The sequence below is a fragment of the Sus scrofa genome, chromosome 13, assembly GCF_054392235.1.
Source record: "Sus scrofa isolate SSC_HxYL_T2T_F1_AM1 chromosome 13, Sscrofa_HxYL_maternal_Yorkshire_Landrace_v2.0, whole genome shotgun sequence".
In the NCBI taxonomy this organism is placed as follows: Eukaryota; Metazoa; Chordata; class Mammalia; order Artiodactyla; family Suidae; genus Sus; species Sus scrofa.
The window spans coordinates 176,174,548-176,187,812 of NC_139395.1; the positions used below are offsets into that span (position 1 = coordinate 176,174,548).

At 36.0% G+C, this 13,265-nt stretch overlaps 1 protein-coding gene across 1 annotated transcript; it reads right to left on the reverse strand.

The window, feature by feature from the left end:
* Nucleotides 1-3,148: 3,148 nt before the first annotated feature.
* LOC110258717 (olfactory receptor 5K3-like) lies at nucleotides 3,149-4,075 on the reverse strand. The gene has a single exon (XM_021081987.2). The coding sequence runs from the start codon at nucleotides 4,073-4,075 to the stop codon at nucleotides 3,149-3,151; it is 927 nt and encodes a 308-aa protein (XP_020937646.2).
* Nucleotides 4,076-13,265: the final 9,190 nt, after the last annotated feature.

Genomic DNA, 13,265 nt, shown 5'->3' on the forward strand with positions numbered 1-13,265 from the left:
TAAAAATGAATTTGAAGTTTAGAGATGAACAATCATATATATATGTATATATATATATGCATATACATATATATATATATATATATATATATATATAAAACAGTCATATATATAAAACAGCAACCACAATGGTAAAAAAGTGAAAGCATCTCCTGTAATATCCGGAGCAAGACAAGGATGTCCCCGTTCATCACTTCTATTAAACATAGTTTTAGAAGTCCTCACCATATCACTCAGAGAAAAATAGAAAGTGATCCAAATTGGAAAAGATAGTAATATAATTGATATGCCTTCTATTGTGTATTAACTTTATCTGTGGGCTAGTTTCTATCTTAATGGCAAAATTTGCATAGTTTGTGCCATATTTTATATCCACACACCATGATGTTCAAAGGGAGAAACACTACCATTTTGTGGTGTCTTTTCAAATAAAGGATATGTATTTCCCAGAAATTTCCAGAGAATCACCTTTCTTGTGTCATTGGCCTCAAATAAGTCACCTATTTTTCACTTAACAGACCTCTGTTATTCAGTGATGGTATGTTTGGGGGTGAGTGGTGCAGAAAAATTTGGTACTAAATTTTAGAAAAGGGACACTAAATCAATGCAAGTCTGAAATCTAAAAAGATCCCTTGAGGTAGACAGTGAATATAGGATTTACCACATCCCTATTATTTCAGAGCTTCTCAAAATATGTAACGTCCAGGTTCCTTATTCCTTATAAAGTATCTTATGACCATAAAGGTCCTTGTTAAAGTAGATTATATCTATCCACTTTTACCATATTAGAAATGAAAATCTAGAAAATGATTTTTGTAATTAATTGAAAAATAAATGTAATAAGCCTGGAACATATTCCCTTGGCTAATTATATTAAAACTTATTGCAGGAAATATTCATTGAATGGCCATATATATTCATCAAGTTATTAAGTATTGCTGATATGAAATCAATTATATCATGTTTGATCTTCACAGGTAGCATATAGGTCTTTATTTTAATATTCAACAGTTATAATTTACTATTTTTTTTAAATGTTGCTCCTATCTGTGCCCTCTTCTCCTTTCAGGGTATTCTCCAGGTTCATTTCTCATCTAATACATGATTTGTTTAAATTAATCTTCTTGCTTCAGGACTTTCAATCAATTGCAAGGTCAGGTTTCTGAAATGTACGGTATTATTACTCAGCTCCTGGAACTTTAGTGTCTGATGGTTCTGTGAAAAATTTGATTTCTTAGGGTGGCATTTAAGAGACTTAATAACCTGACCAGGTTCCCCTCATTTCCCTACATTCACCACCAGCTGTCATCAATAGTTTCATCAGGTTTCTGACTCTGTGCATATGTCCACCTCCCTCATATCTATTCCCAGTGCTAAACTTATATGCTTCATTTCGGTCATAACCATTCCTGTTTTCCTATATATAACACTTATTCCTGTTTTTTTTTTTTTTATTTTCCCACTGTACAGCAAGGGAGTCAGGTTATCCTTACATGTATACATTGCAATTACAGTTTTTCCCCCACTCTTTCTTCTATTGCAACATGAGTATCTAGACATAGTTCTCAATGCTATTCAGCAGGATCTCCTTGTAAATCTATTCTAGGTTGTGTCTGATAAGCCCAAGCTCCCGATCCCTCCCACTCCCTCCCCCTGTTTTTAAGGCATATTTTACTTCTGATGCTACAGAGTACCCCAGGCTATAAGAATCTCCATTTTCTGAACTCCTAAGCATGTGGGTCAAAAAGGCATAATTGATTCAAATTATAGTTGATTTCCATAACCCTGATGAATTTAGGAAAGCGTCTGAGTATTACAAGGCATGAGATTTTTACTGAGGAAAATCATGAAAATACATATCTAATAATTTGGTAGCTAATAAATACATAAAGTTTAGCTTATCAAGCACCAAGCAGAGACCAGGTTCTGAGTAAATTACCTTTTGCTTTCATATTTGCACATGTTAAGTATCAATAAATATTATAAATATATTTAAATTTTTACTGTTTTCTGTCTCATTTCATGCCTGATCAAAACTTCCAGCTTTTTGTTAGTGCTATGCATATATGAATTATTTAAGTTGGGGAGTTGCCATTTTGACTCAGTGGTAATGAATCTGACTCGTAACCATGAGGATGTAGTTTTAATCCCTGGCCTCTCTCAGTGGGTTCAGGATCTGGCATTGCCATGAACTCTGGTGTAGGTCACAGATCCTATCTTGCTTTGGCTGTGGCATAGGCTGACAGCTGCAGCTCTGACTTGACTCCTAGCCTGCTTTTATCCCTATGCCACATGCATGGTCCCAAAAAATCAAAAACAAAAATTTATGTTGCAACTACCTTGGGTTGTGGTATTCTTAATAACAAGCAGAAAAAGGTGAAATAATAGCAGAGAGAAAATGTTTTATTAAAGTATATATTCAGGAAATGCTCCATCATATGTAATGGTCAACCATACAAAATACATGAGGATATCAAATCTACAGTGATGTCGGTGTAAGTAGCATCATCATCAAGTACAGATTTATAAATCTCCAATATGCAGATCCTGGAATTCAGAGAACTTGAAAGAAAATTGACTTAGTCTAAAGAGGAAAGCGTTGTTGATTAAAGAATATATATTCTTGGTGATTTCATATTCAAACAATCTCTTGAATAACTTAAAATTGAGGATCAAATCAAAATATATAGTTTACTTCTGTCAGATGTTGTCGGTAAAGAGGGGACCAATATTTGAGAATTTGGGACAAGGGACAGTTTGTAAGATTACACCTAGGGATTCCAGAAATTTGCCAAAAACATATATTAGAGGTGATATTTATATATAATGATTTATTTCCTAGAATTTGCTGAATTTGTTGAACATTGCAATGTATTATACTCTGAAACATAGTTATGAAATACAGCTAATTACACTCTGACACAATTGTAACCAAAAGGATAGTTATTTAGCTCACTGCTGATGAAAACTACTAGCCTAGATTTTGGAATATCATTTACATTTGGGTATTTGACTCATACACCATCATGTTTTAGTAATTTAATGTTACATATGAACCCATTTTCCACATTGTTAGTACTCTCAATTTTTAAAAAAGTTTAATCAGATTGAAATGTTGCCCATATGATGTAGTATTTATTTCATAATGTTATGAAATCTTCAAAAATTTTTTGGTAACATTTATTACTTCCTTATTTCTTAGACTATAAATAAAAGGGTTTAATAAAGGAATCACGAGAGTATAAAAAATAGCAACAGGTATATCTTTGTCTCCTTCATTACCTGAATTTGGCTGAACATACATGAAGATAAGAGAACCATAGAATATGGAGACAGAGAGAAAGTGGGATGCACAAGTAGATAAGGCTTTGCCTCTGCTTTTGTTGCATTTCATTGTGAAAATTGTGAAAAGGATGAAAAAGTAAGAGATTACTACTATGGTAATAGTGAAGATTAAAACTGACCCAGCGAATATAAATACCATCAATTGATTGATGTAAGGGTCAACACAGGAGAGTCTGAACAATGGAAGAACATCACAAAAGAAGTGATTAATTTGATTAAACTTACAGAAAGTTAATCTAAAGAGAAACCCTGTATGAATCATGGGATTCATGTTTCCAGCTATGTAGGCACCTGTGGTCATTTGAAGGCAGAGTTTGTTGGACATCCAGGTGTGGTACTGCAGTGGGTTGCAGATGGCCACATAGCGATCAAAGGCCATTGCTGCTAGGAGAAAGCAGTCTGCAGTTTCAGCAAGGCAGAGAAAATAAAATTGTGCCATGCATTCATAGAGGGAAATGATTCTGTCCTTGGAAAAGAAGTTCTGTAGCAACTTGGGGGTGATGGCACTGGAACAACAGGAATCCATCAGAGCGAGGTTACCCAGAAAGATGTACATTGGTGTGTGAAGACGACGCTGTATAAATATCAGTGCCACCAGACCAAGGTTTCCCACCATGGTGATCAGGTAGATGGTAAGGAACACCAGAAACAGAATGGTCCTTAGGTCTGGGTGATTACTAAATCCTATGAGGATAAATTCAGTTGTCAAGGAGTGGTTATCCTCAGTCATATTGAACTTCTCATTGACTTGACACTTGTTGAGAAGAAAGTTTTGAAATTAGTGTGTGTATAATTTTCCTTTCAAAATTTTCTTTTTATGAGGAATGGAACTCTACTTTAAACTTCTTCATTTACTCTGGCTGCAGGAACACACACCTATAGGGGACATTCATTTCTGTTCAGTGTAAGCCTTTAAGATCTTGACTGAGAAAAACAGGATTCCCATAAAAAATGTTGGAAATTCTAGGGAGGATGCTTAAAGTGGAAAAACTTGTTCTTGTGAATTTTTAGAGAATAATATACATATCTATGTTACCCATATTTGGTTAAGTATTCCCAAGTAATGTGTGTTAATTTTTTTACTAGAGTGTCTTAGATAAATGTCAAATCACTTTTCATGTGTATATATGTAAGAATATGTCTTTCTGTGTTTGTATATATGTGTATATATATGTATGCTTATACATTTATAATTGAGAAAAATTTAATTTTTATATATTCTCAAGAAGAGTGAATGTTTTAATAGCATAAAGAGATATGTTGATTTTCTGTCTTAGGAATTGCATGGAAATAACTAAGGATACAGAAATTTATTGTGAAATGCCAAGAAAATAAATACCCATAGGTTATCACTTCTTTGATTTCTTTTCTCAGTGTCATGTTAAATACATTATTCTTTTTGACTATGCTCAAATATCTAAGTCCTTCCATCTTTATGTAAAGCATCGTTTTTATATAATGTTACTTAATAAAGTAGACTTGGTGCCTGGAAATATCAAGAGTATCTTATATACCCTTCACTATCTAGAATCAATTCTGTATCCTCTAGCATTGCTTTTGTTTCATATGTGCATGCACATTTTCCTTTTTATAGTACTGGTATTTTGAAGGTTTCTGTGACTTATACTTCTAAGAACAGAAGTACATTACTATGGGAAAAAAAGCATGGTTGATTCCAATCCTACCTCTTTTCCAGTGACCTGAGATGAGTGAATTTGTTTTCAGTATTGCACAGGAATCCGTAATGAAATATTTGTCATCTGCAAATTGACAATTATGAAGAAGTTTACAAAGGACATTATTCAAAATTCATTGTTTAAAAATCTGTACATCTTTCATCTACAGGAATTACCTTATTTATAAAACAATTATGTAAGATTTTCTGAAGTATGTAACAGCGCATAAAAGGCTAATAAAAGTAAGCCATGCTTTTATACTTTAGTTTTCTAACACTTTGAAATAGAATAGCAGAAATCCTTTAAATCTTAATATTATTTGTGAGAAAAGATTTTGTTTCCTTTTCAAAGTCTACATTCTTTGTATTAGTGATCTACAAAACATTCAATTGTCTAATTATATAAATTCTTTGGTCAAAATGGTTTATATCAATTAAAAATTACAAGCTCTGACAAGTTTTATTTTTTTGTTTTAATATATTAAACATAGGGTACTTTTTTTTTTTTTTTGTCTTTTTGCCTTTTCTTGGGCTGCTCCCATGGCGTATGGAGGTTCCTAGGCTAGGGGTCGAATCGAAGCTGTGGCCACCAGCCTACGACAGAGCCACAGCAACGCAGGATCCAAGCCATGTCTGTGACCTACAGCACAGCTCATGGCAACGCCGGATCGTTAACCCACTGAGCAAGGGCAGGGACTGAACCCACAACCTCATGGTTCGTAGTCGGATTCGTTAACCACTGGGCCACGACGGGAACTCCAGGGTACTTTCTTATTTAGCTAAGATAAAAATAACTTTCTATATACATGCCTGAAGTATATATAACAGAATTATATTCTGCCCTTACCTGTATGTTTTGAAGTTCTGCCTTTGAATCAGAGGTCCGCATGAGTTGCAATAATTTTTTTCATCCTTGTTTCCCATAGTCTTGTGTTTTTGAGTAGCCAGAATGATACATAAATCGTTGAAATCTAACAAGGAAAATGCTTAATCATTCAGAAAAATAAATACTAATTGATGATAATATTAACAGTAAAGGTAAACTAGAATATTCCTCTTACCTAGATTTCATGGAGAGGTGTTTTGTAACATCGACTTTTCTTTATGGTGTTAAGTCAATGAGAATTTCAGAATATAAGCCTTGGTCTCTAAGCATTTAGGATTAAAAGACTATGTCTGGGAGACTAGTAACACGTCAGTGCCAATAAATATTCTCCTTGCAATTCAAACTTAAATTTTCCATCAAATGCTAAAGGGATTTCCTCATAATGACTTCACTGTATTTCTATGGGGAGATTTGGTAACTATGCCATACACAACCTGATGTTAATTAAAGATGACCTATGGGGAGCTCCTGTTGTAGCTCAGGGGGTTAAAAATTGACATGGTATCTATGATGATGTGGGTTCAATCCCTGGCTTTGCTCGTTTTGTTAAGTATCTGGCATTGCCTCTGGCTGCAGTGTAAGTGGCTGAAGCAGTCAGATCCAGTGTTTCTGTTGCTGTGGCATAGGCTAGCAGGCAGAACTCTGATTCAGCCTCTATCCTGGGAACTTCCATATGCTGCAGATATGGCCCTAAATAGGAAAAAAAAAAGTGAACGATGAAAAGATGAGATTAAGTAAAAGATCTTCATTAAAATCACTAGGGCAATTTGAAGTCGTCTTGCATATTCTTATGTAACTGACTTCGTTTTTACAATTATTTTCATTCTTTGTGTAAAACGTAAAAGGAGAAGAAGAGTCAGGTGAGTATTACCTCCTTCTGGAGGATTTAATATGTTTATCAGATTTAAATTTTTATGCAAGATGTTTGAATTTGGTAAGGATACTAAAAGATATAGAAGTTTCTGGTGGTGGGATCCAGATGGTGAAGGAGTAAGACATGTGCATTCATTCAACTTCTCCCACAAACACATCAGAAAACATCTGCATATAGTAAAATTCTCACAGGACATCTACTGAATCCTGGCTGAAGACCTTAAACCTCAAAAAGGGGTAAGAAACCTGCCACATAACTGGGTGGAGAAAAGGAAGAGAGAGGGGGAGAGAAAGAGAGACATGAATACCACCTCTGAGTGGGAGCTGATAGAGGGAAGGAACCCCATACCCTGGGAAACATCCTGATGAACAGATCAGCCAAACTGAGGGCCCTCAAAGCCTCAATGAAAAGCCTGACAGCTGGACTGAGGAGGGCAAAGCAGAGAGCGAGAGCCACCCAAACTATTGGTACCACCTCCCAAGACACCACAGCCTGTTCCACACAGTAGGGACTGGGTGCTGAGACACAGGCTCTGGAGGTCTGTTATGGAGAGAGGACTAGGGTTGGCTGCATGGAGTCAGAATGCGGAGCTGGGGAGCTGTGCACCATGGGCTAGGGTGCAGAGCACCATAGCTGAGGGAACCCAGAAGGAGGTCTGGGCCCACAGGAGTAGCAAGGCCTCATTGTTGGGGAGGTCAAGGGGCAGAGTGGCAGACGACCAGAGGAATATCTTTCTTTGTGTGTGCATGGACTCTTGTATGTTGTATCTTTGAGCAGTGGGGCCCCTTTCATGTGGGCTGAGGGTAGCAGTGGTTCCTTAATGGGCTAAGCATCATGGGACACTTGTGTGGTTTTCAGGTGTTGGGGGCAAACTCAGTCATCTCAGACTCCAGAGGTGGTAATGGGCCACAACCACTAGGGGTTCATCAAAAGGCAACCCCAACTCCCCAGTCTCCTCATAAGTCAGCACAATGGTGGACACTGCAACTCAGTACCACCCATTGTTGCTCCCAGGTCCCTGGTAATGAGCATGCCCTGATGCTGCCACTGCCACATGCTCTAGGTGCCACCATATTCCTGAGGGTCACTGTCACCTCCAAGATCCCTTCAACTAGGAGAAGCCTGCACCACCTTCCTGTAGGTCCTTGCAACTTACAGGAGCCCGCCAATGAGGCACTGGCTACTAGCGCTTCCCATTTCCTCCAACTCCCTGGAAGGATGCACAGCACCCTAAAAATAAAGAGTAAGAACTCACAGAATCCTCATGGGCCCTAGACATATAAATAGCCTTCCAGAATACATTAGTGGTTTTTCCGTATACTCACAGAATAAGAAAAAGATAAGTGAAATGAAGACACTCAGCAACCATTCCCAGTTAAAAGACAGAAGAAGTCACCTGAAGGAGAAAACATGAAACAGACCTCTGCAGCCTATAAGAACAAAGTTCAAAAAGGAGATGGTGAAAATACTGAAGGAAATAAGAACAAATATGAAGGGATTAAAAGAAGATGTGAATGGTAATGCAGATGACTTTGAAACGGAACTGGAAAATACAATGAGGAGCCTAGAAAAATTAGTTTCTTCATTTTCTGAGATGCAAGCTGATTAAAAGGCACTGAAGAGCAGAAGGATTAGTGCAGAGGAACAAATTAGTGACTTGGAAGATAGAATAATGAAAATCACCCAATCAGGACGGTGGGAAGAAAACCAAACGACAAAACATGAAAGCAGGTTTAGAGACCTATGGGATAATATGAAGTGGGCCAATCTAGGATATTAGGGATTCAAGAAGCAGAGGAAAAGAAAAGGGGACTGAAAATATGTTCGAAGGAATCATGGCTCAAAACTTTCCAAATCAAATGGTAACTGATCTCTAGATACAGGAAGCACAGAGGTCCTCAACCAAGAGGAACCCAAACAGGCTCACAACAAGACATATTATACTAAAAATGGCAGAAGTTAAATAAAGGATTGTGAAGTCAGAAAGGGTAAAAGAGTTAATTATAAGAAAACCTCCATAAGGTTTTCAGTTGATTTTCTGCAGAAACACTACAGGCCGGAAGAGAGTGTCATGATATGTTCAGATATCTAAAAGGAAACACCTGCAGCCTGGAATACTCTATCCAGCAAGACTATCATTTAAAATAGAAAGAAAAAATAAGAATTTCTTCAGGAGACAAAAACTAAAAGAATACTGCAATACTAAACCCGTTCTAAAAGAAATAGTGAAAGGGGTCCTCTACATAAAAAAATGAAAGAAGAAATAGGATGGAAGACATCAAAATTGGAAATTAATCAGTCAAATAAGCCAGTATACAGAACTAAAAGAAAAAATAAAACAATTTTTAAAGAGACATGAATGCAAGAAGCAGCAAAAAGAATATACATGAAAATATTAAAAACAGGGACATCAAAATTAGAAAACGTGGGGAAGGAATGTAAGAACATATAGATTCTATTTTTAGAATGTATGTCTTTGAGACTATATGACTGTCAGGTTAAAGCAAGCAAATACGGGAAGGGGCTTCACATATGTGAAAAAGTGGGTAACTGCAAATCAAAACCAAAAATACATTTAGAAAAATGAAAAAGAAGAGGGCACAAGCATAGAATAAAGGAAATCATCCAACCAAAACAAAAAGGGAACACAGAGAAAATGTAGAAAAAAACTGGAAATCAAGGTTTAAAGGGCAATAAATACATATTTCTCAATAATTACTTTAAATGTCAATTGAATGGGTGCTCCAATCAGTAGGCCAAGAGTGATAGACTGGATAAAAAATAAGAGCCTACAATATGCTGCCTATAAGGAACTCACCTTAGGGCAAAGGTCAAATATATATTGCAAGTTAGGGGATGGTAAAAAAAAAAACCGTTTCATGTGAATGGGAAATACAGGAAAGGCTGAGTCTCAATCCTTATATCAGACAAAATAGATTTTAAAATGAAGGCCATAAAGCAAGACAAGGAAGGACACTGTTTAATGATAAAAAGATCAATTCAAGAAGAGGTTATTACACTTGTCAATATATATGTCCCTAATATAGGAACACCCAAATATATACACCAAATATGAACAGACCAAAAAGGAAAAATTGACAGGAATACAGTAATAGTAGGAGTTTTTAACACCCCAGTCACATCAATCGACAGATCCTCTAGACAGAATATCAATAAGGCAATAGCAATCCTAAATGACCCAAAAGGAGAATTAGACTTAATTGATATTCTCATTACATTACATCCAAAAAGCAGAATATACATCCATGGAACATTCTCAAACATTGCCATAAAATGGGGCACAAAACTAACCTCATCACATTTAAGAGTATAGAAATTATTTCACTTATCTTCTCTGACCACAGTGGCATGAAACTAGTAACCACCAGAAAAGAAATGGAAAAAAAACACCTGACTTTATGGAGACTAAAAAACATGTTACTACAAAACCAATGGGTCAACAAGTAAATCAAAGGAAAATTAAAAAAAAATCCTTAAGACAAATGATAATGAAAACAACCATTCAAAATTATTAGAATGCTATGAAAGCATTTCTTAGAAGGAAGTTCACAGCGATACCTGCCTTCCTCAGAAAAGAAAAAAAATCTGAAATCAACAACTTTCCCTACCACCTGAAAGAATTAGTCAAAGAAGAACCAACAAAACCTGATGCCAGCACAAGGAAAGAAATCATACATTTTGGAGAGGAAACCAATAAAATAGACTGTCAAAAAAATAGAAAAAAAATCAATAAAACAAGGAACTGATTTTTTGAAAGGGTAAAGAAAATTGGCAAACCTTTGCACTGACTCAACTAGAAGAGGAGAGGATGAACTCAGATAAATAAAGTAAGAAATGAAGAAGGTGACATATCAATTCATAGTGCAGAAATATAATATATATGTAAGAGAATATTATGAATGATTATATGCCAACGAATTTGACCACCTGGAGAAATGGACAAGTTTTCAGAGACATACAGCCTGCCAAAACTAAATCATGAAGAGACAGATCAAATGAACAGTCCAATCAGTACAAATGAAATTAAATATGTAATAAAAACACTCCATACAAACGGAATTCCAAGTCTAGATAGATTCATGGGAGAATTCTACCAAACATGCAAGAAGAAAGTCATACCCATTCTTCTTAAACTTTTCCAAAAATTTGAAGAAGAAAAGGAACACTTCCAAAATCATTCTATGAAGTCACAATCACACTGATGTCAAAACCAGACAAAGATTACCAAAAAAGAAAATTATAGGCCAATATCTTTAATGAATAGAGGTGCAAAAATTCTCAACAAAATTTTAGCCAACCAAATCCAAAAACATATAATAAAGATCATACACCACAACCAAGTGGGGTTCATTCCAAATTCACAAGAATGGTTCAATATATGCAAATCAAACAACACACACCACATTAACAATAGAAATGTCAAAACCCACATCATCATCTCAAGAGATGGAGAAAAACCATTTAACAAAACCCAGCATCCATTCATGATAAAAATTCCTACTGTAGTTTGTATAGCAGGAACATAACATAACATCATAAAAGTCATTTCTGACAAACCCACAGGCAGTACAGCACTCAGTGGAGAAAAGCTGAAAGGCTTGCAGCTAAAATCTGGAAGAAGGCAAGGATGCCCACTGCCACAACTTTTATTCCACATAGTGTTAGAAATCCTATCCACAGCAATCAGACAAAATAAATAAAAGGTATCCAAGTTGGAAGAGAAGAGGTAAAATTGTCTCTCTATGCAGATGACATGATACTATGTATAGAAAAGCCTTAGGACTCTGACAAAAACTATTCAAACTGATCAAAGAATCCAGCCAAGTATCAGAATCCAAGATTAACATTCAGAAATTGGTTGTATTTATGTACGCTGATGAATGTTAGAGAAGGAATACAAAAATAACAAAACCTTTTAACACTGCACCCTTAAAAAGTAAAAACCTAGGAATAAACCTGTCCAAGGACTTATATGCTGAGAACTATAAAAGATTAATCAAGGAAATAAAAGAGGATTCAAAGAAATGGAAAGATATCCCATGCTCCTGGATCAGAAGAATTAATGTCATTAAAATGGGCATACTACACAAAGCAATCTACAGATTCAATGCAATCCCTATCAAATAACCCATGCTATTTTTCACAGAACTGGAACAAACCATCCAAAATTTTATATGGAATGATAAAAGACACAGAATTGCCAAACCAATACTGAGCAAACAAACACCAAGTGGGAGGAAAAACTCCGCCAGTGTTTAGACAATATTACAAAGCTACCGCAATCAAGTCAGTGTGGTACTGGTACAACAATGGACATGCAGGCCAATGGAACAGAATAGAGAACCCACAAATAAACCCAGATAGCTATCTTCACTGAATCTTCAGCAAAGGAGGCAAGAGTATAAAATGGGGTAAAGTCTCTTCAGCAAGTGGTGCTGGCAAAACTGTACAGTTTCCTGTATCATCAATGACACTGGAGCACACCCTCATTCCATGCCCAAAAAGAAACTCAAAATGGCATAAAGATTTTAGTATGAGTCAAGACACCATGAAACACCTAGAAAGCAACATAGGCAAAGCACTCTGACCTCAACCGTACAAGTGCTTTCTTAGGTCAGTCTCCCAAAGCAATAGAAATGGAAACAAAACTAATCCAATGTTACCTAATCAAACTTAAAAGCTTTTGCCCAGAAAAGGAGACCATTCAAAAAACAACAACCTACTGAATGGTAGAAAATAGTTTCATATGATGCAACTGACAGGGCTTAATCTCGGAAATATACAAACAATTCATACAAAGCAACAGCAAATAAATAAACAACTATATTGAAAATTGGCAGAAGACTTGAGTAGACATTTTTCAAAAGACATAACAGTTTAGCAACAAGCCCAGAAGAAAAAGCTCATAATCACTATTAGAGAAATGCAAATCAAAACTACAGTGAGGGACCTCATCACATCTGTCAGAGTGACCATCATTAACAAGTCTACAAATAACAAATGTCAGAGAGGGTGTGGAGAAGAGGGAAGTCACCTAAAGTGTTGTTGGGAATGAAAATTGTTACAGCCACTATGGAGAATAGTATGGAAGTACCTCAAATGAGTAAATATGGAATTACCATATGATCCAGCATTCCTCTCCTGGGCATATATCTGGACAGAATTTTCATTGAAAAGGATGAGTGCATCCATATGTTCACTGCAGCTCTATTCACAGTAGCCCAGATATGGAACCTACCTAAATGTACAACAACAGATGAAAGGTAAGAAGATGGCAGTGTGTATACACAGTGGACTGCTACACAGCCATATAAAGAAGAAAATGCCATTTGCAGCAACATGGTTGGAACGACAGATTCTCATACTAAGGGAAGTAAATCTGAAAAAGAAACACAAATAATGTTATATCGCTTCCATCTGTATTGTAATATACAGCTCAAAAGGAACCCATATACAGAAAGGAA